Source organism: Scyliorhinus canicula, chromosome 17 (genome assembly GCF_902713615.1).
Source record: "Scyliorhinus canicula chromosome 17, sScyCan1.1, whole genome shotgun sequence".
NCBI classification, from domain to species: domain Eukaryota; kingdom Metazoa; phylum Chordata; class Chondrichthyes; order Carcharhiniformes; family Scyliorhinidae; genus Scyliorhinus; species Scyliorhinus canicula.
This window is the reverse complement of record NC_052162.1, coordinates 40,129,139-40,155,327: the sequence shown is the minus strand read 5'-3', so window position 1 is coordinate 40,155,327 and position 26,189 is coordinate 40,129,139. Positions and strand designations below refer to the sequence as shown.

Below are 26,189 nucleotides of genomic sequence, written 5' to 3'. Positions count from 1 at the left end.
GGCTTTTGCTGGGGCCAGTCTGACAGGTTCCCATGAGTGTGGTGTAGGTGAGGATCGGGGTGGGGGTGGGCACAATATGTGGAAGGCGAGTACCTTGAGGGGGTGGGAGAGCGGTGGTGTATCCCCAAATGGGAGTGACACCGCCACTACCCCCACCAACAAGGTTGCTAGGTTTTAGCTGGGACCTCATCATTTGTTGTGAACACCCCCCCATTGCTGGTAAAATATTAACAGTAGTGTGAGGAAGCCCATAAGTGGTAACTGGCAAAATCCCAAAGGAGGTGACGGGCACAGTGCCTCTACCATACCGTTAAATTTTACAGCCCCAGCCATCTGTCAGATCACTCTCAGTGAGGGGGTGGTTGGACGGTCAAATTCCACCCACAGACTTTTCCAGAGGTATGAACTGGAGAGAGCATCCTCAAATATATATTTTTTTATAAATTTAGAGTACCCAATTAATTTTTTCCAATTTAGTATGGTCAATCCACCTATCCTGCACATAAGAACGTAAGAACTAGGAGCAGGAGTAGGCCATCTGGCCCCTCGAGCCTGCTCCGCCATTCAATTAGATCATGGCTGATCTTTTGTGGACTCAGTTCCACTTTCTGGCCCGAACACCATAACCCTTAATCCCTTTATTCTTCAAAAAACTATCTATCTTTACCTTAAAAACATTTAATGAAGGAGCCTCAACTGCTTCACTGGGCAAGGAATTCCATAGATTTACAACACTTTGGGTGAAGAAGTTCCTCCTAAACTCAGTCCTAAATTTACTTCCCCTTATTTTGAGGCTATGCCCCCTAGTTCTGCTTTCACCCGCCAGTGGAAACAACCTGCCCGCATCTATCCTATCTATTCCCTTCATAATTTTATATGTTTCTATAAGATCCCCCCTCATCCTTCTAAATTCCAATGAGTACAGTCCCAGTCTACTCAACCTCTCCTCATAATCCAACCCCTTCAGCTCTGGGATTAACCTAGTGAATCTCCTCTGCACACACCCTCCAGTGCCAGTACGTTCTTTCTCAAGTAAGGAGACCAAAACTGTACACTATACTCCAGGTGTGGCCTCACTAACACCTTATACAATTGCAGCATAGCCTCCCTAATCTTAAACTCCATCCCTCTAGCAATGAAGGAAAAAATTCTATTTGCCTTCTTAATCACCTGTTGCACCTGTAAACCAACTTTCTGTGACTCGTGCACTAGCACACCCAGGTCTCTCTGCACAGCAGCATGCTTTAATATTTTATAATTTAAATAATAATCCCGTTTGCTGTTATTCCTACCAAAATGGATAACCTCACATTTGATTCACCTGAGGAAGGAGCAGTGCTCCGAAAGCTCGTGTTTGAAACAAACCTGTTGGACTTTAACCTCGTGTTGTAAGACTTCTTACTGTGCTCACCCCAGTCCAACGCCGGCATCTCCACATCATCACATTTGTCAACATTGTATTCCATCTGCCAGACCCTAGCCCATTCACTTAACCTATCCAAATCCCTCTGCAGACTTCCAGTATCCTCTGCACTTTTCGCTTTACCACTCATCTTAGTGTCATCTGCAAACTTGGACACATTGCCCTTGGTCCCCAACTCCAAATCATCTATGTAAATTGTGAACAATTGTGGGCCCAACACGGATCCCTGAGGGACACCACTAGCTACTGATTGCCAACCAGAGAAACACCCATTAATCCCCAGTCTTTGCTTTCTATTAATTAACCAATCCGCTATCCATGCTACTACTTTACCCTTACTGCCATCCATCTTTATCTTATGCAGCAACCTTTTGTGTGGCACCTTGTCAAAGGCTTTCTGGAAATCCAGATATACCACATCCATTGGCTCCCCGTTACCTACTGCACTGGTAATGTCCTCAAAAAATTTCACTAAATTAGTTAGGTACGACCTGCCCTTTATGAACCCATGCTGCATCTGCCCAATGGGACAATTTCTATCCAGATGCCTCGCTATTTCTTCCTTGATGATAGATTCCAGCATCTTCCCTACTACTGAAGTTAAGCTCACTGGCCTATAATTACCCGCTCTCTGCCTACCTCCTTTTTTAAACAGTGGTGTCACGTTTGCTAATTTCCAATCCACCGGGACCATCCCAGAGTCTAGTGAACTTTGGTAAATTATCACTAGTGCATTTGCAATTTCTCTAGCCTTCTCTTTTAGCACTCTGGGATGCATTCCATCAGGGCCAGGAGACTTGTCTACCTTTAGCCCCATTAGCTTGCCCATCACTACCTCCTTAGTGATAACAATCCTCTCAAGGTCCTCACCTGTCATGGACTCATTTCTATCAGTCACTGGGTTGTGGGGGTGAAACCAACGCAAACACGGGGAGAATGTGCAAACTCCAAACTGACAGTGACCCAGAGCCATGATCGAACCAGGGACCTTGGCGCTGTGAGGCAGAAGTGAGAATTCAAAAATATGGCATCAAAATGGCTGAAGACTGTCATTGAAAGTGGAATTGAGAGAAGTCTGCAAGTGGGGTTGACTGAGAGACACTGGCAATTTACATTGGCGTTAAGGCTTCAGGAGGTTGCAATGGAAGGGCTGAAGTGGAGGGAGCTATCAGTGTGAAGAAGTATTTTGTATTTAGCCTGGAATTATTTTCGGGCATCAGAGTTTGAATAAATTCAGTCGCGTCTTCCTCAGTTTGTGAAATGATACAATTTCTGTGTGACACCAAGAAAGTTGAACACTGAATTGCATGGCATTTGAACAATTTGTCGGCTTCATTGTCGGGTCCAAATTTATTCATTTCAAACTGGGCATTTTGGTCATTTAAAATGAATATGGGGCAACAGTATGCTTTGCATTTTGGATGGTTTTTTAACAGCTTCGAAGAGCAGCATTCAGAAGACTGAAATATAAAACAGGGATTAAAAGACGCTCTCCACTTCAGTTGCCTTTGGATATTGCAGAACTGACATGATTGCCATGGGAACAGTTCAGACTGTTACTATGATCACATTATTTCCTCAACCTTCCTGAGGGAGAGCAGATGACCTTTATGATGTAAATGCTCAAGTCTCCTGATAAACAGAAAACCTCCATATATAACACAAATTGGCTTCATTTTGTTTTGCATGCACTCTTTGTGCACCTCGGATCACATATTCACTCTAATTCCTGGTTGTCTTATTTTAACAGTCATTCCCTGTTTAAAATAAATACATTAACAGCTGTGCAGTTACCAATTTAAACACTTTCATTAAGGCACTAGAAATAGAGTGCCCAAAGAATTACACCACAAGTGTGTCTACAATTGTTTCATTATAGTTTGTGAGACGTTCGCAGTGTTTCACATATTGTGTACTGATAGTACATTCCAAATTCCACTGATTTTCCTTTGTTTTATATTTGTGCTTATTGAGATATGGATGTTAGTTTCTGCATGCTGAGGGCATGCCATTGTTTCCTAAACTGAAGTTGCACCTGTATAGCTCCTTTCATGGCCCCAGGATATTCCAAAGTGCTTTCCACCCAATGTAGTATTCTTGAAGTGCAGTCAGTCACTTTTGAAATGTAGTTTCCATTTGGAAAGTTTTAATTCACAACTGAGATGAGGAGCAATTACTTCACCCAAAGGTTTGTTAATCTTTGGGATTCTTTACCCCAGAGGGTTGCGGGTGTTCCATCATTGAATACATTTAAGGTTGGGATAGACAGATATTTGGTCTCATGGTGAATTGAGGGATTTGGGGAAGGGGCAGGAAATGCAGTGAAGCCCAACATAAGGCATGATTGAACTGAATGGCAGTGCAGGTTAGATTGGTCACTTAGCCTATGCCTGCTCCTATTTCTTGAGTGCTCTTGTGAGCAATTCTAAGCCCAGAGCTAAGAGATTCAAAGGACCACAAGCATCCCAATTTTTGTGTCACACCTCCAATGTTAGCTGACTGGCATATCATTCAGTGGGATTGTAGTTAGAAAGTTTGGTTTGATAAATGGTTTACGAGAGTAGGTAAATGACAGTTAAGACTGTGATATATCTACTTGCCTGGATAAGTGCAGTTCCAACAGCTCTGAAGAAGCTTGACACCATCCAGGACAAAGTAGCCCTCCTGATTGGCACCCTATCCAGCACCTTCAACATTCACTCTCTCAACCTCTGATGCACAGAGGCAGAAATGTCCAACACCACATGGAGGGCAGGGGTTCAAGGCAGCGGCACACCATTATCTTCTTGAGGGCAATTGGGATGGGCAATAAATTCTGGCTTTGCCAGTGACACCTACATCCCATGAAAATTATAACACAATAGAGTTATGAATAACCTGAAGATAAGGTGATTTATTGAGAGTATTCAAGATTCTAAAAGGTACAGGCAAATTAAATGTCAATTTGCTTAGCATAGGCACAGATCTGACTACAGGAAAATATTATTTCAAACTTAGAAGAAGGATGATGGAAAGGCAGTTTACATTTGACTGCAGTGTACATGAGAAATGTATGGAACAGGCAAGCATGGAAGTTACGGGCTAATTGTATCATCACTTTCAAGTGATGGTTTGATAAAGACCTGACAAAATATTTGATAGAAAGTATAATGTATTTCCTAGACACTGGACCAGCCAATTGGCCTGCAATGGTCTTTTCCAGTCCTAGCCTTTGCTCCTATGTAAACTGCCCATAATAAAGCTCAGTTAAATATTACATCAAATAACTCTTCTCCCAAATAAGTCCAAAGGAGAGGGGCAAAGTCACTAGAATGGGGGTGGGGGAGGGGATGTGGGGGGGAACTACTGGATAATTACAATTTATTTTGACTAAGAAGTGACTTTGGAATAACAGGATAGTCCATAAAACATAGGTTCACAGAAACATTAAAATTTCTGACTGTGCAAATGTGATACTAACCATATTGTCTCACGGAAAGCTTTCCTGAATTTTGAAAAAATAATTATTTCTGTTTTGCCAAAAACTTACAACCATACTTGTATGAAAATAACCCTATAATTAGTTTTTTTTAATTTCAATTTTTTTATTTTAGGCATTTATTTATGGCTACATTTGGGCATTGTCATTCCCCTGAAAGACTTTTAAAAAAATGTTGTCCTCAATACAAAATCAAAAATTAGTACTAATAACAGGGTTTGAAATTACATGGAGTCAAAATCTCTGTGGCTGTTTTTATATCTAAATTGTAAAAATAATGCTAACATTAACTCTTGTAACAACAAAGCCGTTATTTACATTTTGCAACTCATTTCACTTATTACTTCACTTAGAAAATATTCAAAACATACAAAGACCTGAGAATCTCCCACGGGTATGGACACTTTATTTAAAGGCCATTTTTGTTTTCAGTCAATGTTTTCCAATTTTTTCTTGCTTTTATTTCATGAAGGCACAACTTTCAAATTTTTGCCCTTATGTTGCTAAATTGAGATTTTTCACTTTAAATCAGGTCTCCAAATCTTCAAATATTAGCACTGCTGCCTCCCGCCAAGGACCTGGGTTCAATTCCGGCCTTGGGTGATTGTCTGTGTGGAGTTTATACATTCTCTCTGTGTCTGTGTGGGTTTCCTCTGGGTTCTCCCGTTTCCTCCCACAGTCCAAAGATGAGCAGATTAAGTGGATTGGCCATACTAAATCGCCCCATAGTGTCCAAAGATGTGCAGGTTAGGTGGGGTTACAGGGATCAGGTAAGGGAGTGGGTCTAGGTAGGGGGTCGGGACCGACCCGATGGGCCAAATGTCCTCCTGCACAGTAATGATTCAATGATCCAAAAAGACTAAGAAGGCAAGGGAATATATACGATGAATGGTAGGACCCTAGGAAGTACAGAGGGACAGAGGAACCTTAGTGTGCATATTCATAGATCCTTGAAGACAGCAGGACAGGTAGATAAGGTGGTTAAGAAGGTATATGGGATACTTGGCTTTATTACCGAGGCATAGAGTATAAAACAGCAGGGAGGTTATGATGGAGCTGTATAATACGCTCGTTAGGCCACAGCTAGAGTGCTGTGTGCAATTCTGCTCGCCATACTATAGGAAGAAAGTGATTGCACTAGAGAGTGTAGAGAGGACATTCATCAGGATGTGCCTGTGCTGGAGCATTTCAGCTATCAAGAGAGACTGGATAGGTTGGGGTTGTTTTCCTTGGAGTAGAAACGGCTGAGGGAGGGGGGGACCTGATTGAGGTGCATAAAAGTATGAGGGGCATAGATAGTGTGGATAGGAAGGAACTTTTCCCTTTAGCGGAGGGGTCAATAACCACGGGACATAGATTTAAGGTAAGGGGAAGAAGGTTTAGAGGAGATGTGAGGAAAAGCTTTTTCACCCAGAGGGTGTTTGGAATCTGAAACTCACTGCCTGAAAGAGTGGTAGAGGTGTGAACCTTCGCAACATTTAAGAAGTATTTAGGTGAACACTTGAAATGCCATAGCATACAAGGCCACAGGCCATGTGCGGGAAAATCGGATTAGATTGGATAGGTGCTTGATGTCCGGCAAGAGCATGTTGGACTGAAGGGCCTCTTTCCGTGTTGTAAAAACTCAACGACTCTATCAAACTCTCCGGGGTTGGGGCCAACTCGCAATTGCGATATGTATGGGATAATATGTGCAATCTCTCATTTCTGAAAAGAAGCTTTTTCAGACAAATAAGGTTCTGCATGAAATTACCAGGAAGGCACTTGAAGCAGATGGTTCAAATGGGAGATCAGAAAGATTAGTGCATGTGACAGAAGCCTTTCAACCTAACACATCCTTCCGGTCTTTCTATCATCATGCCTAACCAACGTCTGAATTACTCCAACTTTTTTGCCTCTATTATCCTACCTGGCAACTCACCTAAGCTCACCATGCTTTATGATGCCAGTTCTGAACATGCCTTTTGCCAGTTTGAACTTCAGTTGCTACATTAAAACCATGCTCTGAACTAATCCTTTTTATTCCACTCAGTGGGGAATAAAGTCATTCTGGGTGGTAAAGAATCATCAGCCCTTTGTGGACGCCTAATTTTCTTCTCTAATGTATTTATACCCCAGTATAGATTACACAGCTACAAAGTTCCCTCTTAATTATCTCTTCAAAGTCTAAAAAGCTTGAGTTTTTCTAATCCTTGTTCTTAATTCAGTCTTTTGACACTAGTAATCAGATTGTAACGGTTCCCGGTCCAACTCCAGAATTTGATGTTTACTTGTGCCTTGGTGATCAGAACTAACACCATCAAGGCGTTAGTTCTGATCAAGGTCAAGGTGGGCCTTGACCAGAGTACTTACGGCTTCAGCATAAATGCCTCAGACTGATTTAGCAAATAGACAACTGGGTGCATTTCCAAAGTGAGAATGGATTGAATATCTGATGAAACGGCATTGATCTATGAAATATAGATTGACGTTTTGTGTCCAGTGGCTGCCTGATTGATGTATCCAACTTGAAAAATTCTTGGGACAGAAATTTGTTGGTGTTTGGTCTTGGATGAGAAGGCAGTCACATAGCCACAACATGTGATCATACCTGAAAACGCGAGGCCAGCCAAAAATCTGGGAGAGCTGACAGTGTCCTGTCGCATCTCCATGGGAAGCTACTCTTCTGCATGAATGTATTTCAAGCCACCTACCTCACAGCAGTGGCCTTAAGTGACTGCTGGGAGTGGGGATATGGTGGTGTGGGGTGGGTGAATTAGGGAAAATTAAAAATGGAGTTGGAAAAATACACCACCTAACCCCGCCTGAATTAAAAATACAACATTTACCGCCAAAAAACTTGAGCTAATGTGGTGCCCTTCATGACTTCAGGAGCCTCAAAACACTTCACAGCCAATGAAATCATTTTGATGTGCAGTTTCTGTTGCAATGTAGAAAATATGACCTGGAGCATTTATACAGCAATGTGATAATGACCTGATCATCTCTTTTAATGGTGTTGATTGATAAACAAATATTCACTAATTATAGGATAAATATTACTAAACCTCACCATTTCACATGGTGCTGATTCCAAGCCCAGATTCTAGCCAAGAAAGACTGAGCATTTCAGACCGGGTATCTGCTCGTTGGGCAATAATTTCCCAACGGGTCCGAAAACAGCTGTTTGTTTCCTCACTTACTTACTTATCTGTGGCACGTTTTGCAAAATGGCCCAACTCTTTCCGGTTGGATGTTTTTCAAGCATCCTTGTTCATTGGCATTAACCCTCATTGCAACTAAAATTGTTGCAACTTGATTTGGTTTCTACCCCATATGAATTAATAGTTAAATAAGCATTGAACTGGATCATATTGGATAGGTGACTGTTACAAATCTTCCAGGCTACCAACCCTTTAATATTAGAGAAATATGGAGGCTTAGTAAGTCACAAGTTGATTTTGAGATTTTCTTTTAATATATTTTAAGGGTGATGATGTTCTGGACAGGAGCTCTGAGTTGATCTATTCTGGGGAGATGACATGGTTTTACCAGCCTTATGGACGGAACCAACAGAGGACATTCTTCTTATTTGACCATCAATTGGTGATGTGTAAAAAGGTAAGATAGTATTGTTGTTGATCCTCTTATGTTTTCTGGCTATCTGGTTGCAGTGGGAATTTGCAGTGAGTTTGAATAAAGAAAGCGCTTCGACTATTGGAGTTCATACATACAAAATTTCAAAGCTACCACTTTCCTCACAGCATCTGATACCAGCTGGAGCAATAGCTGAAGTGCTACAATTAGCCTCAGTGCATGTCTGCATAAAACATATCCTGCTTTCTATCCATTGACCACTGCTGATGAAGCACCCCCTGGATGAGGTGACAACAGTCTGCTGGTATCTGAGTGACTGTGTCTAAGGACATATCTGTGGGTTAGCAATTGTATTCAGTCGCGTCCACCTCGTTGACTCTTTGAGTGTCTTTAAAGCTCTAGAATAGCATCCATGGTACATCACACTCTTCTGGGGTGATTCGTGTTGATCATCATATTGGTTAGTGTGCACAGTGATTGTCCGCTAGGTTTTTTTTGTAGGCAGATCATCATGTCAATCAGCATGTAACATTGATTAGATGCCAATAGTGCCATTTTGGAACTCAGTGCTCTAGCTAACACCCTCTTTTAACATTGGACAACTAACTGCACATGTATTTAGGAGGAGTTAGGATCCCAAATTTTTTAAAGAGATCAACTGCCCACAGTTTAGATGCTGGCTGTTTTCTTCTCTTACTGTGATTTTATAAATATTTGGTGTTTTCTGTAGTGGTTTACAGCTGTCAAAGTCTAAAAGGATTGTTGTGGAAAGTTTTGAAAGAATTAGAACATATAGAACATAGAACAGTACAGCACAGAACAGGCCCTTCGGCCCTCAATGTTGTGCCGAGCCATGATCACGCTACTCAAATCCACGTATCCACCCTATACCCGTAACCCAACAACCCCCCCCTTAACCTTACTTTTATTAGGACACTACGGGCAATTTAGCATGGCCAATCCACCTAACCCGCACATCTTTGGACTGTGGGAGGAAACCGGAGCACCCGGAGGAAACCCACGCACACAGGGGGAGGACGTGCAGACTCCACACAGACAGTGACCCAGCCGGGAATCGAACCTGGGACCCTGGAGCTGTGAAGCATTTATGCTAACCACCATGCTACCCTGCTGCCCATTCTGACTGACTCCAAGATTTTTGCATGACCAGTTGCTCCCAGACATGGATGCAATGGCAGGTTTTTCTCTTGGAATATAGAATGATTCGGAGAACAGAGAGAGCACAGGGCAGGAAAAGCTGCTGGAAGAAGGAGGAGGAGAAGTGCTGTTGATTTACATTGGAGGAAATTGCAAATGGCCTTGCAGGACTACCAGAAGCTTCTTTGGACCTGGAAGAACTGACTTTGGACTGCACCAGCTCAGCATAGGTAGCATCAGCCTGGGCTGGCTGACAGGCAACAGCAAGGATACTCGCGGAGTTGCATGGGTGGGAGGATGAACGTTTTGGGTAGCTCCTCAGCAATTATAGTAATATGTTGGAAGACCGATTTCTGGACTGCAGCACCAAGGTGCTAGGCGGCTGCTGTTTGTGCTACAATAAAAAATGCAAAATTGACTGTCGGATGCAACATCAATATTGGGTCTATAAGTGAATGAATGGGGTTGGCCACCATTTCAGAGTGGGAAGGATTGGCTTCAAGCTTTGCACAAAGTGCTGTGCCAAGTTGGTGCAGGACCGCTCCATAACATTGACTGCAGGCTCTCTGGGAAACTTCCCAATGCGTTAAGCATTTTATTGTGCACACACATTATCATTCTTCTATAGCCCATCTTACCTGAGACCTGTGTAGCAAATGCAAGGTGCAAGCTTGCCCACCAGTGAACTGGAAATTGTGCTTTCCATGTCCCTTGTGTTGGCAGCAGTCCACTAGTGTCCTTTGTTTTACCATGTGCATATCCCACCTCCAACCTGGCCTCTAAGATACAGGCAGCACCGGTATTTGAGCTGTTGATTATGTGTGAAATCAAGAGATAATAAAGAACAAAAAAAATTACAGCTCAGGAACAGGCCCTTTGGCCCTCCAAGCCAGTGCCATCATGATGCCCTAACTAAAAACAAAACCTTCTCCTCTTACTCGGTCCATATCCCTCTATTTCCGCCCTATTCATGTACCCATCTAGATGCCTCTTAAATGTTGCTAATGTGCCTTCTTCCACCACATCCTCTGGAAGCTCTTTCCAGGCACAAACCACTCTCTTTGTGAAAAGCTTACCCTGCACATCTCCCTGAAACGTTACCCCTCGGAAATGTTGTGTCTTCATCTTCAGCCTCTTGGTGTTCCTGCACTGCCTGGTCAGGATGCACCTTCTGGGAAACGTTTGGGGAAAAGGCACAAGGCAAAGATTGTGGTTCTGGTAAGAAGATAGTTTCACCCTCATCACTGGCCATGGCCTTAGCAGGGAATGTCCCAATAATTATAATAATTAGCAATAAATATTATCACAAGTAGGCTTCAATGAAGTTACTGTGAAAAGCCCCTAATCGGCACATTCCGGCGCCAGTTTGGGGAGGCCGTACGATAATTGAACCTGTGCAGCTGGCTTTGTTCTGCATTACAAGACAGCTGTTTAGCCCACTGTGCTAAACCAACCCCTATAATGGCCAAGTGGCCAGCAGTGTCTCCTTCATTAGTATTAGGACATGGAGGCATGCTACTGGCCTCTGATATGGTCCTGTTGCCTTCAGTTTTCAAGAGAAAGGGAAGTCACTGAGAGTCTTGCAATCTGTTTGGCTCATATGCCTGTCACGGTTGAATAGCTGGTAATGTGCTCAAGCTATCAGTTCAGGGTGAGGCTAGAAGTCTGCACCCTTCCGATGGTGAGTGCCCTCCCGTGTAGGCCCGGAGACCTCCAGATATTCCTCGGTCTATTCCCCAAGGATCCCAATTAGCATCCACCAGATGTCCCCCAGCCCTCTCCTTGCTGGGACCCCTACCACTTACCTCGTTTCTGTTGCCTGATACTTAGCCTCAGACACATTGCGCAGTACCTCTTCCGACCAGTGCAGCGCTGTACCTTGGGTACCTGGAGAGCTGTCAGTCAGTGTGATTGGCTGGCATTTCTCCAAAGCAGCACTTCATACCTGTGATGGACAGAGGTTCTGCCTCCTGCCAATCAACACTCATTCGAGGGTAAAATGGCATCAGTCTTGTTGGCATTGGCAGGGGTGTGTTCCCCACCAACTCCCCGGATGGCGGGGGCTGATCCTCTGTCATCTGAAAAATTTGGGTTACTGTCAGAACTACTGATGATGTAATTTGTGAATTTGGTTTGGTGTAGCAAGGACAGAAACCTGGGAGATTGAAACAGTGAGTTACAGGAAAGATGAACACTGATTTGAGAGGTTAATATTTCTTGAAATTTTAAACAAGGGTAATAGTTTGAAGACTTCCTAATGATGTGCTGTGATAATTTGTAGTTTGGTTAGTTCCATTTTCCCTAATTTCCACTCCTTTTCTCCCAGGAGTTTTATGAGTTGCGTGGGGTGGAGTTGGATGCCGGTCCCAAATTGGATCGACCTAAAAAAAAGGCACAGGCATCATGATACACAGTTAACCCCCGTTCATTATAAAGCAGCAGCATAGAAATTATATGCATTTGAGTGATTGTTGCATGCAGCCAGTGCTAGATCTGCACTGTTCTTTGACGGCACGCACCAGCAGGGGGCCTAAAATCCTAACACCATTTGCCTGCACTGATCAAAGTTACCATACACCTCTGAAATGGGAAATACATTGAGGTTTGGGGCAGGTATTGGCAGGCGTGAATGAAGTGAACGTAACCTGAGAAACGATGAACAATGACATAACACGTGAAAGAGTTGTATCTGAGGTTTTGGGATGCTGCACCAGAGGCCTTGGTAGAGGAATGGCCAGTCGGAAAGATGTCCCGTATCTGCAGGTGCCTGGAGGCCCGACATAGCAATGTTTTAGTTGAATTGCGCTCACTGAAACAGCCCATGCCTTCATGCAGCAAGACTAGGACAACATTCAGGCTTGGACTGATAAGTGGCAAGTAACACGTGTGCCATCACAATTGCTAGGCAATGATGATTACAACAAGATAAAAGTTAATCAACTCCTCTTGACATTCAATAGCATCACCATTACTGAATCCCACATAATCAATATCTTTGGCGCGGGGTGGGGAGGTCACCATTTACCAGAATCGTAACTAGACAAAACACATAGGGCAGAATTTAATACTCTCCTCAAGGAGCATTTGTAGGGGGAGTGGGCATTTAATTTAGAAAGAGGGTGCAGGGTGAGGAGTCTACTGCCTTCCCACCTTTGTGCAATGTGGAATCTGAATGGATGGGGATAAGAAACACCAATGAGGAGAAAATCTTGTTGGGGATTGTCTATAGGTCCTCAAACAGTAGTATAGATACAAGGGAAGGTATTGAACAAGAAATCAGAGATATATACAATAAGGGTGACTTTAATTTACACATAGATTGGACAAACCCACTAGCAATGGTACAGTGGGAGAGGAAATCCTCGAGTGTATACATGATGGGTTTTAGACCAATATTTGAGGAACCAACCATGAATAGATTATCCTAGACTAGGTACTGTGCAATGAGAAAGGATTAATTAACAATCTTGTTGTGTGGAATCCCTTGGGGAAGAGCAGCCATAATATGATAGAATTCTTCATTAAGATAGAGAGTGAAGTAGTCAATTCTAAAACTAAGGTCCTGAATCTTAATAAAGGGAACTATGAGGGTATGAAGTGAAAATGGCAAGAATAGATTGGGGAACCTTACGGGATAGGTAATGGTTCATATTTAAAGAACATGTGCATGAATTATAACAATTATTCATTCCGGTCTGACGCCTAATAAAAGAGGATAGGTGGCTCAACCAAGGCGTAAAATAAATATTAAATCCAAAGAGGAGACATGTAAAATTGCCATAAAAAGCAGCAAGTCTGAGGTTTTGGAGCACTTTAGAATCCAGCAAAAGAGGACAAAAAATTTATTGGAGAGGGAGAAAATAGAGTATGAGATTAAGTTGGAGGGAACATGGAAACTGACCATAAAAGCTTCTATAAATATGTGAAGCGAAAAAGATTAGTAAAGACAATTGTTGAAGCCGGGGAAATTAAATGGGGAATAAAGAAGTGGCAGAACAATTGAATACATACTTTGGTTCTTTCTTCACAAAAAAGGACACAAATAACCTTCCAGAAATGTTGGGGAACTAAGGGTCTAGTGTGAGAACGGAATTGAAGGAAATCAGTATTAGTAATAAATGGTGCTGTGGAAATTAATGGGGGTTAAAGGCTAAAAAATCACCAGGGCCTGATAATCTACATTTCAGAGTAGAAGTGACCCTGGGAATAGTGGATGTATTGGTGGTCATCTTTCAAAATTTGATAGATTTTGGGCAGTTCCTATAAATTGGAGGGCGATAAATGTAACCCCACTAGTTAAAAATGGAAGGAGATAAAAAAGGGAGAATTACAGGCCAGTTAGTCTGACATCAACAGTGAGGAAGATGCTGGAGTCTATTATAAAAGATGTGATCGAAGAACATTTAAAGAGCGCGAACAAGATTGGAAAAAAACAGCATGGGTTTATTAAAGACAAATCAGGCTGAACAAATCTACTGGAGTTTTTAGAGGATGTAACCAGTAGAATAGATAAGTGGATGTGGTACATTTCGACTTTCAAAAGGTCCCTCATAATAGGTTAGTGGGAAAGATTAAAGCACATAGGATAGGGGGTAATGTATTGGCATTGACTGAGGATTGGTCGACAGACAGGAAACAGAGAGGGGGAATAAATGGATCTTTTTCCAAGTGGCAATCAGGAATACCGCAGGGATCAGTGCTTGGGTCCGAGTTGTTCACATTATATATAAATGACCTGGATGAGGGAATCAAATGTAACATTTCCAAGTTCGCTGGCGACATAAAACTGGGCGGAATTGTGAGTTGTGAGGAGGATAAAAGTGGGCATCGAGGTGATATAGACAAGTTGAGTGAATGGGTAAACACATGGCAACGTGGCTAAATGTGAAGTTATACACTTCAGTGTGAAAAACTGAAAGAGAATTATTTAAATGGCCGGGATGATCCCCCCATGGGACTTGGGCAGTGTCCAGGCACAGACCACCATTGCCCCGGCCTACAAGGCAGCATCTTGCTGTGCACCCCACTGACCACCCACCCTGGTCCCTGGCTCTGCAGTGTGACATTGGCCATTTCGGTGCCCACACAAACCCCCCCCCCCCCCCCCCAACCCCTACGCCCCATCCTCCACCTGGCCGCCACCCACCAGCTGGGAATCAGGAGGCCCACTGAGGCCACCGGAGCATACCACTGGCAAGGGCACTGCCAGCTGACGGTACACCTGGCATCAGGGACAGGTGCCAGGGTCAGCGACCCCCGCAGTGCCAGGCAGTGAAAGGGCCAGAGATGCGGGTTGGGGGGGAGGGGGGGGGGGGAGGGGGACATGCAGGGGCGGAGCCCAGAGTGCCAACAGGTGCAACCATGTAGTTCGGTGGACCTGGTTGGGCACGGGGGCACGTACCATGCTAACATGTCGGCCTTTCACCCCATGCAGACAACGGATATTTGAATTCAACCAGCAGTGGTGGCCTTCCTGTTAGACGCCGAAGCCCTGAGGGATACCCTGCGGCTGTACGAGATGGAGCTGCTCGAGGAGGAGGAGGAAGCTGCAGCAGCGGAGTTTGCAGCAGAGGAACAGGAGGCAGCCGCCAGGATGGAGAGCCACCCGCCCATCAGGCCGTGCAAAGGAGGCGCTGGCTCATTCGAGGACCTACCAAACTGGGCATGCTATTGAAGACTCCGGCTGACCAGGGAGACAGTGCGACATTTCTGCCAGATTATGGCGCACCTTGCATCACGGGCGTATTCAGGAGGACACTCACTCCCGGTGACAGTCGCCCTGAACTTCTACGCTATGCAGTCCTTCCAGGCACCAAATGGGGACCTGTCCAGGGTCTCACAGACCTCGGTGCATATGTGCATCTGCGCTGTCACAGAGGCCCTATATACCAAGGCGACTCGATACATTCATTTCAATGTGGACATAGCCCACCAGGATGCCGGGCAACGGGGTTCGCCGCCAGCGCTGCCATGCTCCGGGTCCAGGGGGTGATTGATGGGATGCATGTCCCCCTACGAACTCCTGCAGATGACAGGCCACTCTACACAAACCAAAAGGGGTCCTACTGGATGAAGGTACAGCTGATATGTGACCATGAGCTTCAAATCATGCACACGTCTTTATTCTGCAACACTCACGATTCTTGACATGATCTAGATGCACTCCCCACATCCCAGGGGGTTGGCCCCTGGGTGATGTGGGTTATCCACTGTGGTCGTGGCAAGCACGGGAGCCGCACAACATGTGCGCCTGGGCCAACGCGCATGGTACGCTCTGATCGCCTCCAGGATCACCGACTGGGGGTGAAGGGACTGGTCAGGGGCACGGACACTATCCCCACCCCAATGCCAACTTAAGTGGTGTCTAGCTTTCTGACCTTATGGACCCTAGCGTTATGTCTAGGTGGATCCCCAGACAGCACAGCAGGAATAGAGGCAGCCTGCTATGATTCCCACAATGCGACCTGGGTCCCTGATGGTAGCCGCCTTCTGCGGCGACCGGGCCTGGATACACCAGATTGTTGCCCGGGCTTCATAGGTGACCTGATGCTGCCCTGTTCTGCCTGCTACCTACCAGATGTGCCAGGGACTGGAGTAGGGCAGGGTGGTTGTTTGTAGTGCTGTAGTGTTCCGGCACCTCCCCCGTGAGAATCACTGGCACGCGCCCCATCATCTCCTCCTCCCTCAAGGTGCCCGATGGCTCCCGAGCTACTTCGTGGGATGGGGGTGCAAGCGGAGCCATCCCCCGAGGCTCCCCTGCCACTGCCAGTCCTGGAGGTCCACTCTGGTCTCGACCAGGGTCTGCACGCTCGGGGCCATAGAGCACAGGGAGTGGACCATCTCCATCTGGGACATCACACATTGACTGTGTCACTACCTTCTGGGTCTGTGTCACATTAGCCAGTGACTGGGCAATGTCACCGGCATTGCCTGCTGTGACTGGGCCACACTCAGAAGTGCTGCTGCAATTTCCAGGTGGCTCTTGCACATGGTTGTCTGTGAGGCTGCAACTCTGTCCTGGGCCTCGGCCAGCACCTGCACAGAATGCCCCAGGCCTTGGTCATGTTGATCCACAGCCAAAACCGTCACCCCAACGCCTCCACCGAGGATGCCACCCATGCGGTGTTGGCCTGGGTGACACGCATGGTCGGCGCCACCTCCTGCTCCAGCACATGGTTGGACTCCTCCAACTGCACCTGCTCGCCAGAAACCTCTCATGTAATCCCTGACTTTGCGACTGCATCTCCACAATCGATGGGACTGTGAGATCCAGAAGCCCGAAACCCGTCTGGATGGCAGCTAGTTCCTGGCGCCGGCCTGCCCTCCGAATGTCCTCCCCCTCGGGAGTTCCTACCTCCACCTGCTGTGCCGGATCAGCTCTGTGGTGCACTCCAGCTCATGTCACAGGAGCCTCTTCGCTAAAGTGCCCACCCGAGCTGCGTGTCTCTGGGTTGGGGAGAGTGTTGGAGACAGCTGTGACGGGAAATGAGTGGCATCCTCAGACACGAGCTCTGGGGTGTACTGAGTCTTGGGCCGAATGCTGCCATCCAAGCTGCTCTCATCGTCAGTGCTCACCTCACATGGGGGCTCGGCTGAGGCACTGGCTGGGGGCAGGGGACCCCAGATGGTCCCGCCCCATCTCCACCAGGTCCCACAAGACAAGATGCATGAATAGACCGCGGGACATGGGGAGTACGGGTGGTGGGGGTGAGAGTAAGGGTGGGGGTGAGGGTGGTGTGGAGGTGAGGGTGGGGGGGTGAGGATGCTGTGGGGGTGGTGTTGGGGATGGAATTGACACACGTGTCAGAGGGAACTGCAACTCAGCAGCATCTTACTACCCCACAGGTGGCCGAACTCCACCCCGGTGACCTCCCTTCGCTCCGGGCTGCTGACCACGTCCAGGGCCCTCTGCTCTGCCACACTCCAGTGTCACAGATCCGACGGTCTCCCTCCAGTTCTCTTCCTCACCTGGCGATTATGTGCGGCCTTCTCCTGGGGGGAGTGGAATAACAGGAGGCAACAGTGTCAGATAGTCCGATGCATGCAGTCCAGGCGTTGGGTAGCTGGTGGCCAGGGCACCTGGCCATGACAGCCGGCATATGGTGTAGGGTGGGGGGTTTGGCCGCCCTCTGGATTGTGCATGGTGGGGGGGGGGGGGGCTGGGTAGGGTTGTATCCTAACCACTGTGCCACCGTTCAGTCTCAATGAGGGGAGATCTAATTGAAACGTACAAAATTCTCACGGGTCTGGGAAGACGAGATGGAGGGAGGATGTTTTCCCTGGTTGGGGAATCTAGAACCAGGGACACAGTCTCAGGATATGGGGTAATCCATTTAAAACTCAGATTTGAAAAATTCTTCATTCAAATGGTAATGAACCTGTGGAATTCTCTACCACAGAAGGCTGTGGAGGCCATGTCACTGAACATATTCAACAAAGAGACGGGGGAGGGGGGGGGGGTTGGGGAGGGGGGGTTGGGGGGGTGGGGGGGTGGGGGGGGGGGGAGAGAGACTGATGAGAGCCAACCCCAGCCTTTTTTTTTTATTCCAATGTTCCCCACTCCAAGCCAGTCGATCTGCCGAGCATACCGTATCCCACTCTCACTTACCTGTGGCAGTGGTCTCTCGCTGATCCAAGACCTCGGTTGAGTGCATTGCTAGCGACAGCTACTTCTCCTGGTGGCACTGCCTGCAATGGAGAGCTGCCAACCTCTGATTGGCCAGCAACTCATGCGTGGCGGGATGTCCACCTCCAGGCTCCTTGATCCGAGAGAAGGTCTACTGCTGGCCACTTTACTGGACAATTGGTACTTAATATAGTGGATCTTGGTGGTTGCAGAGGAACAGACGGTCTTTGTCGAGGGTAGACAGCTAACTGAGAACATCAGGCGGCTGCTGAATATAATAATGACCCCATACGGAGAGAGAACACCAGAGGTGATTGTCTCCCTGGAGGCAGAAAAGGTCTTCGACCGAGTCAAATGTGAGTTCCTCATTGAGGTACTGGAGCGGTTTGGGCTGGAGACGGGGTTCACCTAGTGGGTGAAACTCCTGTCTAATGCTCCCAAGGGGGAGTGTTCAGACTAACACCGCCAGCTCTGAATACTTCTAGCTGCACAGAGGCACAAGGCAGGGATGGCCACGATCCCCGCTGTTGTTTACCCTGGCATACTAACCTTTGGCAATCGCTCTGCGTGTGCGAAAAACTGGAAGGGTATCCGATGAGGAGACTCAACTTGGGCAAGACTGAGGCATTCCCGGTGAACCAGAGCACAGGATTGACAGAGCTGGTGGTTCTACCTTCAAACAAGCCCAAAACAAATTCCACAACTTGGGGATCCAGACAGCCCTTGACTGGACACGGATCCACAAGTGGAATTTGATCAGTCTGGCAGAGGAAGCCAGAAAGAATATAGATGCACTCCCGCTTTCCTTGGGGAAGGGGGGGTTCTTCATCCCCAAGGCCTTTTTCCAAGGGACAGACAAAATGATTGTGGTGTTTGTATGTGGGGGAAAGCACCCAAGGTTTCCAAAGTCTACACTGCAATGGAGGAACAACATGGAGCCAACAGGACTGGAACTCCGGCACCTTTAAATCAAACATTTTCTCTGCAAAGAGACGACCCTAGAGCCGCGATTTTCAAACTTTTTTCCCGGGGTCCCATTTTTACCAACCGGCCAACCTTGGGGCCCCAACCCGGCCGACCTTCGCGACCCACGCTGGCCGACCTTCGCGGCCCACGCCGGCCGACCTTCGCGGCCCACGCCGGCCAGCCTGTGAGACCCACCATTTTCTCTTACCTTGTTTGTTGCTGACAAAAATGGAGGAAATGGTTTTGGGTCCCTTTGGCCCCAATGGTCCCTTTGTCCCTTCGGTCCCCCGAAGTTGATAAAACAAGTTTGCGCCCGTATAAAAAAAATGTGGCCGCACTGCACATGCGCACGGATGATCGGGCATGCATGCGCAGTGCGGCCACATTTTTATATCTGTTCCCGCCCATTTTAAAGACCGCTCGCAGCCGGCATTATTAAAAGCCGGCTGTTGCGCTCAGATTTGCGCAGTGGGAAGCACTGCGACAGGCGGCTCCGCGACCCTCTCGACACCCGCCCGCGACCCACCCGCGGGTGGCGCCCCTGAGTTTGACAATGCCTGCCCTAGAGCCCCGAGAGACACTTTGCTGGAGGAGCTAATAAACATGGACAGTAAGGAGAGGGGGAACTGTGGGGACTTCTACCGACGACTTCTGGAAAGGGTAAGGACACCACTGGACGGAGCTAGGCGGAAATGGGAGGATGAATTCGGGACCAAAGTGGGTTGGGGACTCTGGGGTGAAGCCAATTCCACGTCCTCCTGCGCAAGGCTAAACCTCATGCGGTTTAAAGTGGTTCACACAGCGTACCCAACCAGTAACCGAATGAACAGGTTCTTCCCAGATGTGGAGGACAAATGTGAACGGTGCCAGGGAGGCCCAGCTAACCACGCCCACATGTTCTGGGCCTTCCCCAGACTTGTCAGGTTCTGGACGGCCTTCTTCGAGGTGATGTCCCAGGTCGTGGGGACAAGGGTGGAGCTGTGCCCAAGACTGGCAGTCTTCGGGGTATCAGATCAGCCAGACTGTAGCAACTCACCGAGGTTTCTGAGACAGCAACTTCCAAGCTCTGTACCTCTGCTGCCTAGAAGAACAAAATCAGCAGGCACATGGGAACACACCATCCCCACACTGCATTCTGACTTCAAAACATGTTGTAATTCTTTTATCATCGCTGGTCAATATCCTGGAATTCCTTGCCTAACAGCGCTGTGATAGCATCATCACCACACAGAACACAGACGTTCAGGAAAACAGGTCCACCTTTTCAAGGGCAGTTTTGGATGGGCACTTGTTGCAAGTGGTGCCCGCATTCCATACATAAATGTAAAATACATTGCCAACCCAAACAGTCAGTGTTGGCAGGCTATTTAACTGATATGCATCACAACCAAGTCTGTTGGTGTCTCCAGCTGTTGTCCACATATGCTCACCTTCCAGCAGGGGTCACTGGATAGCAATGCCTTATTCCTCCTCCTTTCTAACGTGGGGTGCAGTGGCCAATTACACAATTGTCATGATATGCACTCATGCACATAATGAGATACAGACAGGCAGTGACAGACACCCAGTACAGCCAATCAACACACAGGACAGAACACAACCAATCACCAGGCAGAACACTAGAAGGTGGTCTCCCACTATAAAACACACGAGGTATCAACACTCTGCCTCTTTCCACTGGTGACAACTGGAGTGACAGTCAGGGTGTATATATCAATTAGCACCTTCTACACATGGCTCAGAGCTAGTCTGGTCTAGTTAGTTATAGTAAGCACGCTTAGATTAGTAGAGTGTCAAACCCACAGCGAACTGTGTGCACTGCTTAACAAGTTCAATAAAGCGTATTGAACCAACACAAAAGTTTGGAGTCTACTTTCAAGTGCAACTGTATCCAGTTGCAGTCCGTGTTACCCCAGGGTGATTAACATGACAACAATATCAACTGACGCCCATGTTGATATTTGCACAGAGCTAGCATCAAAACAGGGAGTTTCTAATCTGTACATAAAGAAAATTCTTGCAAAGGGTATTTGCAGAATCCTTTATAGGGTTCAAAACTGGTCTGTTTTGAGCTTTAAGAAAATGGTTAGCACAGCTGAATTCCAGATGAATCTGCAGCTGCACTGCTTGGATATCTCTGGCAAAAGTTACAGTCATTGAAATTATTGTGTGAATGGTTAACATATTAAACATATACATTTCTTTCTGCTATTTCATCAAGTTCTTAATCCATTTATTTAAATGTTTAATTTTAAACAGGTTGGTGATTCAATTAAAATAGCAAAGAGAGCAATCTAATATGTGTATAAAGCATTTATATGATAATATTTCCAGACCTAATTTCTGCCTTGTATACTCTGCACACTCTGAAGGTGCCTTGGGACATATTACTATGTTAAAGACAGTTTAAAAATGCATGCTCAGCCTTGAGATACTCACCTACAAACCCTTCCATATTATACAACACAGATCAGCTTTTCATCGGGCAACCTTTAACATTTGACAACGGGGAATGCCACCGATTTTCTCAGCAGTGAATTAGAATAAAACAATGTTGGAACTAGGAACATCCTTGCTCAGCTCCAACCTGAACTGGGGTGGAGCGTTTATAAGTGGACTGTGTGTCTGCACAAAATGGCCCACTCATGGACTTTTAAAATGGCTGTGCCAGCAGTCTGTTTTGCATATTTAGAATCAAACCATTTTCCCTTTGAATGCATGGACGTGTCCTACCTGTGGGTCAGATGAAAAATATCACACCGGAAAACCAGATTTATTTTTCTTTCAATATTTCATTTCTCATACCAGAGGAAAAAATGGACTGTTTATTACAAAGCCAAATTCGTAGCTCTCCGTGTCAGAACACTTATTAATTGCTCGTCAGTGGGATTAATATAGACTTGTACTAGTTTGGAAAAATCACCAGAATCAGCCTCAACAAAATCAATGGATCTTTGGAATTTTCTCATCTGGAGAGCAGTGGAAATTGGGCTATTGAATGTATTCAAAGCTGGTTTAAACAGATTTTTGATCTACACGGCAGGCAAGCATTATGGGGAACAGGCAGGAAAGTGGAATTGAGGCCATAATCCATCATTTGTATGACCATTATGGGCAGCACGGTAGCATTGTGGATAGCACAATGGCTTCACAGCTCCAGGGTCCCAGGTTTGATTCCGGCTTGGGTCACTGTCTGTGCGGAGTCTGCACGTCCTCCCCGTGTGTGCGTGGGTTTCCTCCGGGTGCTCCGGTTTCCTCCCATAGTCCAAAGATGTGCAGGTTAGGTGGATTGGCCATGATAAATTGCCCTTAGTGTCCAAAATTTCCCTTAGTGTTGGGTGGGGTTACTGGGTTATTGGGAAAGGGTGGAGGTGTTGACCTTGGGTAGGGTGCTCTTTCCAAGAACTGGTGCAGACTCGATGGGCCGAATGGCCTCCTTCTGCACTGTAAATTCTATGATCTATGATTAGAAAGGCTTTACAAACATAAAAACATAAGAATAGGAGCTGGTGTAGGTTATTTGGCCCTTTGCGCTTCCTCTGCCATTCAATAGGTTATAGCTGACGGATTATGGTCTCAATTCCACTTTCCTGCCTGTTCCCCATAATGCTCGACTGCTGTGTAGATCATAAATCTGTTTAAGACAGCTTTGAATACATTCAATAGCCCAATTTCCACTGCTCTCCAGATGAGAAAATTCCAAACATTAATGACCCCCTAAACAAAGACAGTCCTCCTCATTCCATTTATATGGGATACCCCATATTCTGAAACTGTGCTCCCAAATTCTAGATTACGCCACAAGGGGAAACATCCACTCAGTGTCTAGCCTGTCAAGCCCCCTTAAAGTTGAATATATTTTAATAAAATTACCTCCCATTCTTCTACATTCCAATGAGTAAAGACCCAACCTGCTCAACATTTCAATTCAAGACTGCCTTTGCATCTCATTAAATCCAAGTTTGGGACATAGCTGATAGTGGGAGGCACGGTAGCCCAGTGGTTAGCACTGTTGCTTCACAGCTCCAGGGTTCGATTACTGGCTTGGGTCACTGTCTGTCTGGATCTTCCTGCTCTCTCTGTGTCTGCGTGAGTTTCCTTCGGGTGCTCCGGTTTCCTTCCACAAGTCCCGAAAGACATTGGGTGGGAGAATCGCGGGAGGGCCCCCCCGACTAATTTCACGACCCCTGGCGCCCCCCGCAATTCTCCCGCCCCCCCCCCGCTCGGAAGAATCGCCGCTCGCCGTTTTTCACGGCGACCGGCAATTCTCCGACCCGGATGGGCCGAGTGGCCTGCCGTTCGCGACCGTTTCACGACGGCGGCAACACCTGGTCGCTGCCGTCATGAAATCGCCGTGGGATGCCCGTTTTGGGGCTTGTAGGGGGCCTGGTGGGGAATGAGCACCACGACTGTGCTCGGGACGGGACAGGCCCGTGATCGGTGCCCACCGATTGTCGGGCCGGCGTCTCAATCGGACGCACTATTTCCCCTCTGCCGCCCCGCAAGATCAAGCCGCCACGTCTTGTGGGGCGGCTGAGGGGAAAGACGGCCACCGCGCATGCGCGGGTTTGAGCTGTCAGCCGTCGTGACGTCAGCCGCACATGTGCGGGTTGGAGCCGGCCAACCTGCGCATGCGCGGCTGACGTCACATAGGCGCCGCCGTCGCGTCACTCTCGGCGTGCCGCCCAGCAGCTGAGAGTTACGGAGCGCCGCTCCTAGCCCCACCGGGAGGGGAGAATAGGGGGCGAGGAGCGGCCTCCGAGGCCATCGTGAAACTCGGCCGAGTTCACGACGGCCCTCCCGATTTTTCCCGGGAGCGGAGAATTCCACCCATGCTTGTTAGGTGCATTGGACATTCTGCCGGAGTGTGGCGACGAGGAGATTTTCACAGTAACTTCATTGCAGTGTTAATGTAAGCCTACTTGTGACACTAATAAAGATTATTATTAGAAAGCAGAGCAAAGACATCAGTGATCCTTACCAACGAGGAGGGGGAGGGCCTCAGTCCATCTTATTCCACCCAGAACAACCTTATTCCTCCCATTGTTGCATCCATTTTTTCTTTAAATTATTCCAAGGTTTCTTCCTCCCACTGCTATTCCCTGAACTTTCCAAGTGTTGATCCCCCCTTTGCATGAAAAGAACCACCCTCTGACATCAACCCTCGTGTTACTTTTTACTAGCATGAGTCTATGAATCCTTGCCCTCTTCAAATTTAATTTGTTGTAAATGGGATTGACCTGTTCCATGTCAGTTACCATCTTTCTGCATCTATTAGTTCACCTACTAACAAATACTTACACTGCAGGCTAAAAAGCCCAAGTCTCTCCAAATTTCCCTCATGATTCAGTCTCCTGAGGCCTACGGCATTAGCCATGTGGCTCTTCTGTGAGCATTTGAATCTCTCACCTTCACAGTGACCAGAACAGTATATCAGGCTGTGGCAAAAAAATGTCGGGCTTATAAAAAAGATAAACACCCCACTGTGTTCTAACAGAATTTTAAGAATTGCGTTGTAAATTCAAAGACATGGAAATTGGTTAAATTTACAATTCATCTACTTTCAATTTCTGTAGGCTAACTGACTTCCAGTTCAATTTATCTGACTTGATTTCCTCGGATTGATTTTCCTTCAGCAGCCAAACTAATTTGGATTTATTTTGTTAAACTGCATTACTTGTTCCAGCTGAATTTCACACGAGCCTAAAATGATACGTCTTCCAGAAGTTATTCTGACTGCATCAGCACAGATCTTATTATTTGCTGGCATTAGATGTTCTATTTGTGTAAAGTGTTGAAACATTCAGGATCGAATTTCATGCCTTCCCCGTGGTGAGTTTGGTGGCAGGGGTGGTGGGGTGACATATAACCAGGCTGGAGGTTGGCAGTTCATAGAATTATCATAGAGTTTACAGTGCAAAAGGAGGCCATTTGGCCCATCGGATCTGCACTGGCCCTTGGAAAGAGCACCCTTCTTAAGCCCACACCTCCACCCTATCCCGTTAACCCAGTAACCCCACCTAACCTATTGGACACTAAGGGGCAATTTAGCATGGCCAATCCACCTAACCACAGCTTTGGACTGTGGGAGGAAATCAGAGTACCCGGAGGAAACCCACACAGACATGGGCAGAAAGTGCAAAACTCCTTGCAGTTAGTCACCCGAGGACGGAATTGAACCCGCGCCCCTGGAGCTGTGAGGCAGCAGTGCTAACCACTGTGCCACCATGTCTGCCAGTTGTGGATCTCCACCCTGACTTGGTCCAAGGCAGGAAAGCCCATGGATGGCCTACCTTTTCCAGGAGCTATTGAGGCCCTGCAGTGGGTAGTCAGTGCCCATATAAGGCTTTTGTGCTGCTGCCATAGGTTTTAATCCAGTATGGGGTAAACAGAAAGCATGAAAAGCAAAGCCGCGCAGAGTTGCTTGTGGGCTCCGAGGGTATCCCTCATTCAAAGGCACTCAGTGCCAGATCGAGAAATCCAGCATCAGAAAAGGGGAGGGGTTTGCCTGCTGAGACCCACCATCCTGCCCTTACTGCCAACCCCTCTCCCCCATGACCCAACCTGATGATATCATTCCTGCCATCACTCACCTGTGGCCTGGGACCCAGCGATGATACCAGCTTCTGGTGGATGTTGTACTGGCAGCAGCCATCGCACCCCCTAATCGACCAGCTGCTCTTAGAAGACGGGACTTCTGTCCCTGGGATCCTTGATCCTGGGGAAGACCTGCCACTGTCCAATTGAGTGCCTGAGTGAACCTTAATCTGGCAGGAATCCCTAAAAGAGGCGACATGGGGCTCTCACCGCCACCTCCATGTACCACTGGGGCTGATTTAGCTCATTGGGTTAAATCGCTGGCTTTTAAAGCAGACCAAGCAGGCCAGCAGCACGGTTCGATTCCCGTACCAGCCTCCCTGAACAGGCGCCGGAATGTGGCGACTAGGGGCTTTTCACAGTAA

At 47.0% G+C, this 26,189-nt stretch overlaps 1 protein-coding gene across 8 annotated transcripts in view; it reads left to right on the top strand.

The window, feature by feature from the left end:
* arhgef9a (Cdc42 guanine nucleotide exchange factor (GEF) 9a) overlaps window positions 1–26,189 on the top strand; it is a 528,724-nt gene that overhangs the window by 397,546 nt on the left and 104,989 nt on the right. For all 8 annotated transcript variants that reach the window (XM_038774360.1, XM_038774359.1, XM_038774364.1 and 5 more), the window contains one exon: window positions 8,370–8,501. In XM_038774360.1, coding sequence (XP_038630288.1) covers window positions 8,370–8,501 — 132 coding nt within the window. The remainder of the gene's footprint in view (window positions 1–8,369; window positions 8,502–26,189) is intronic.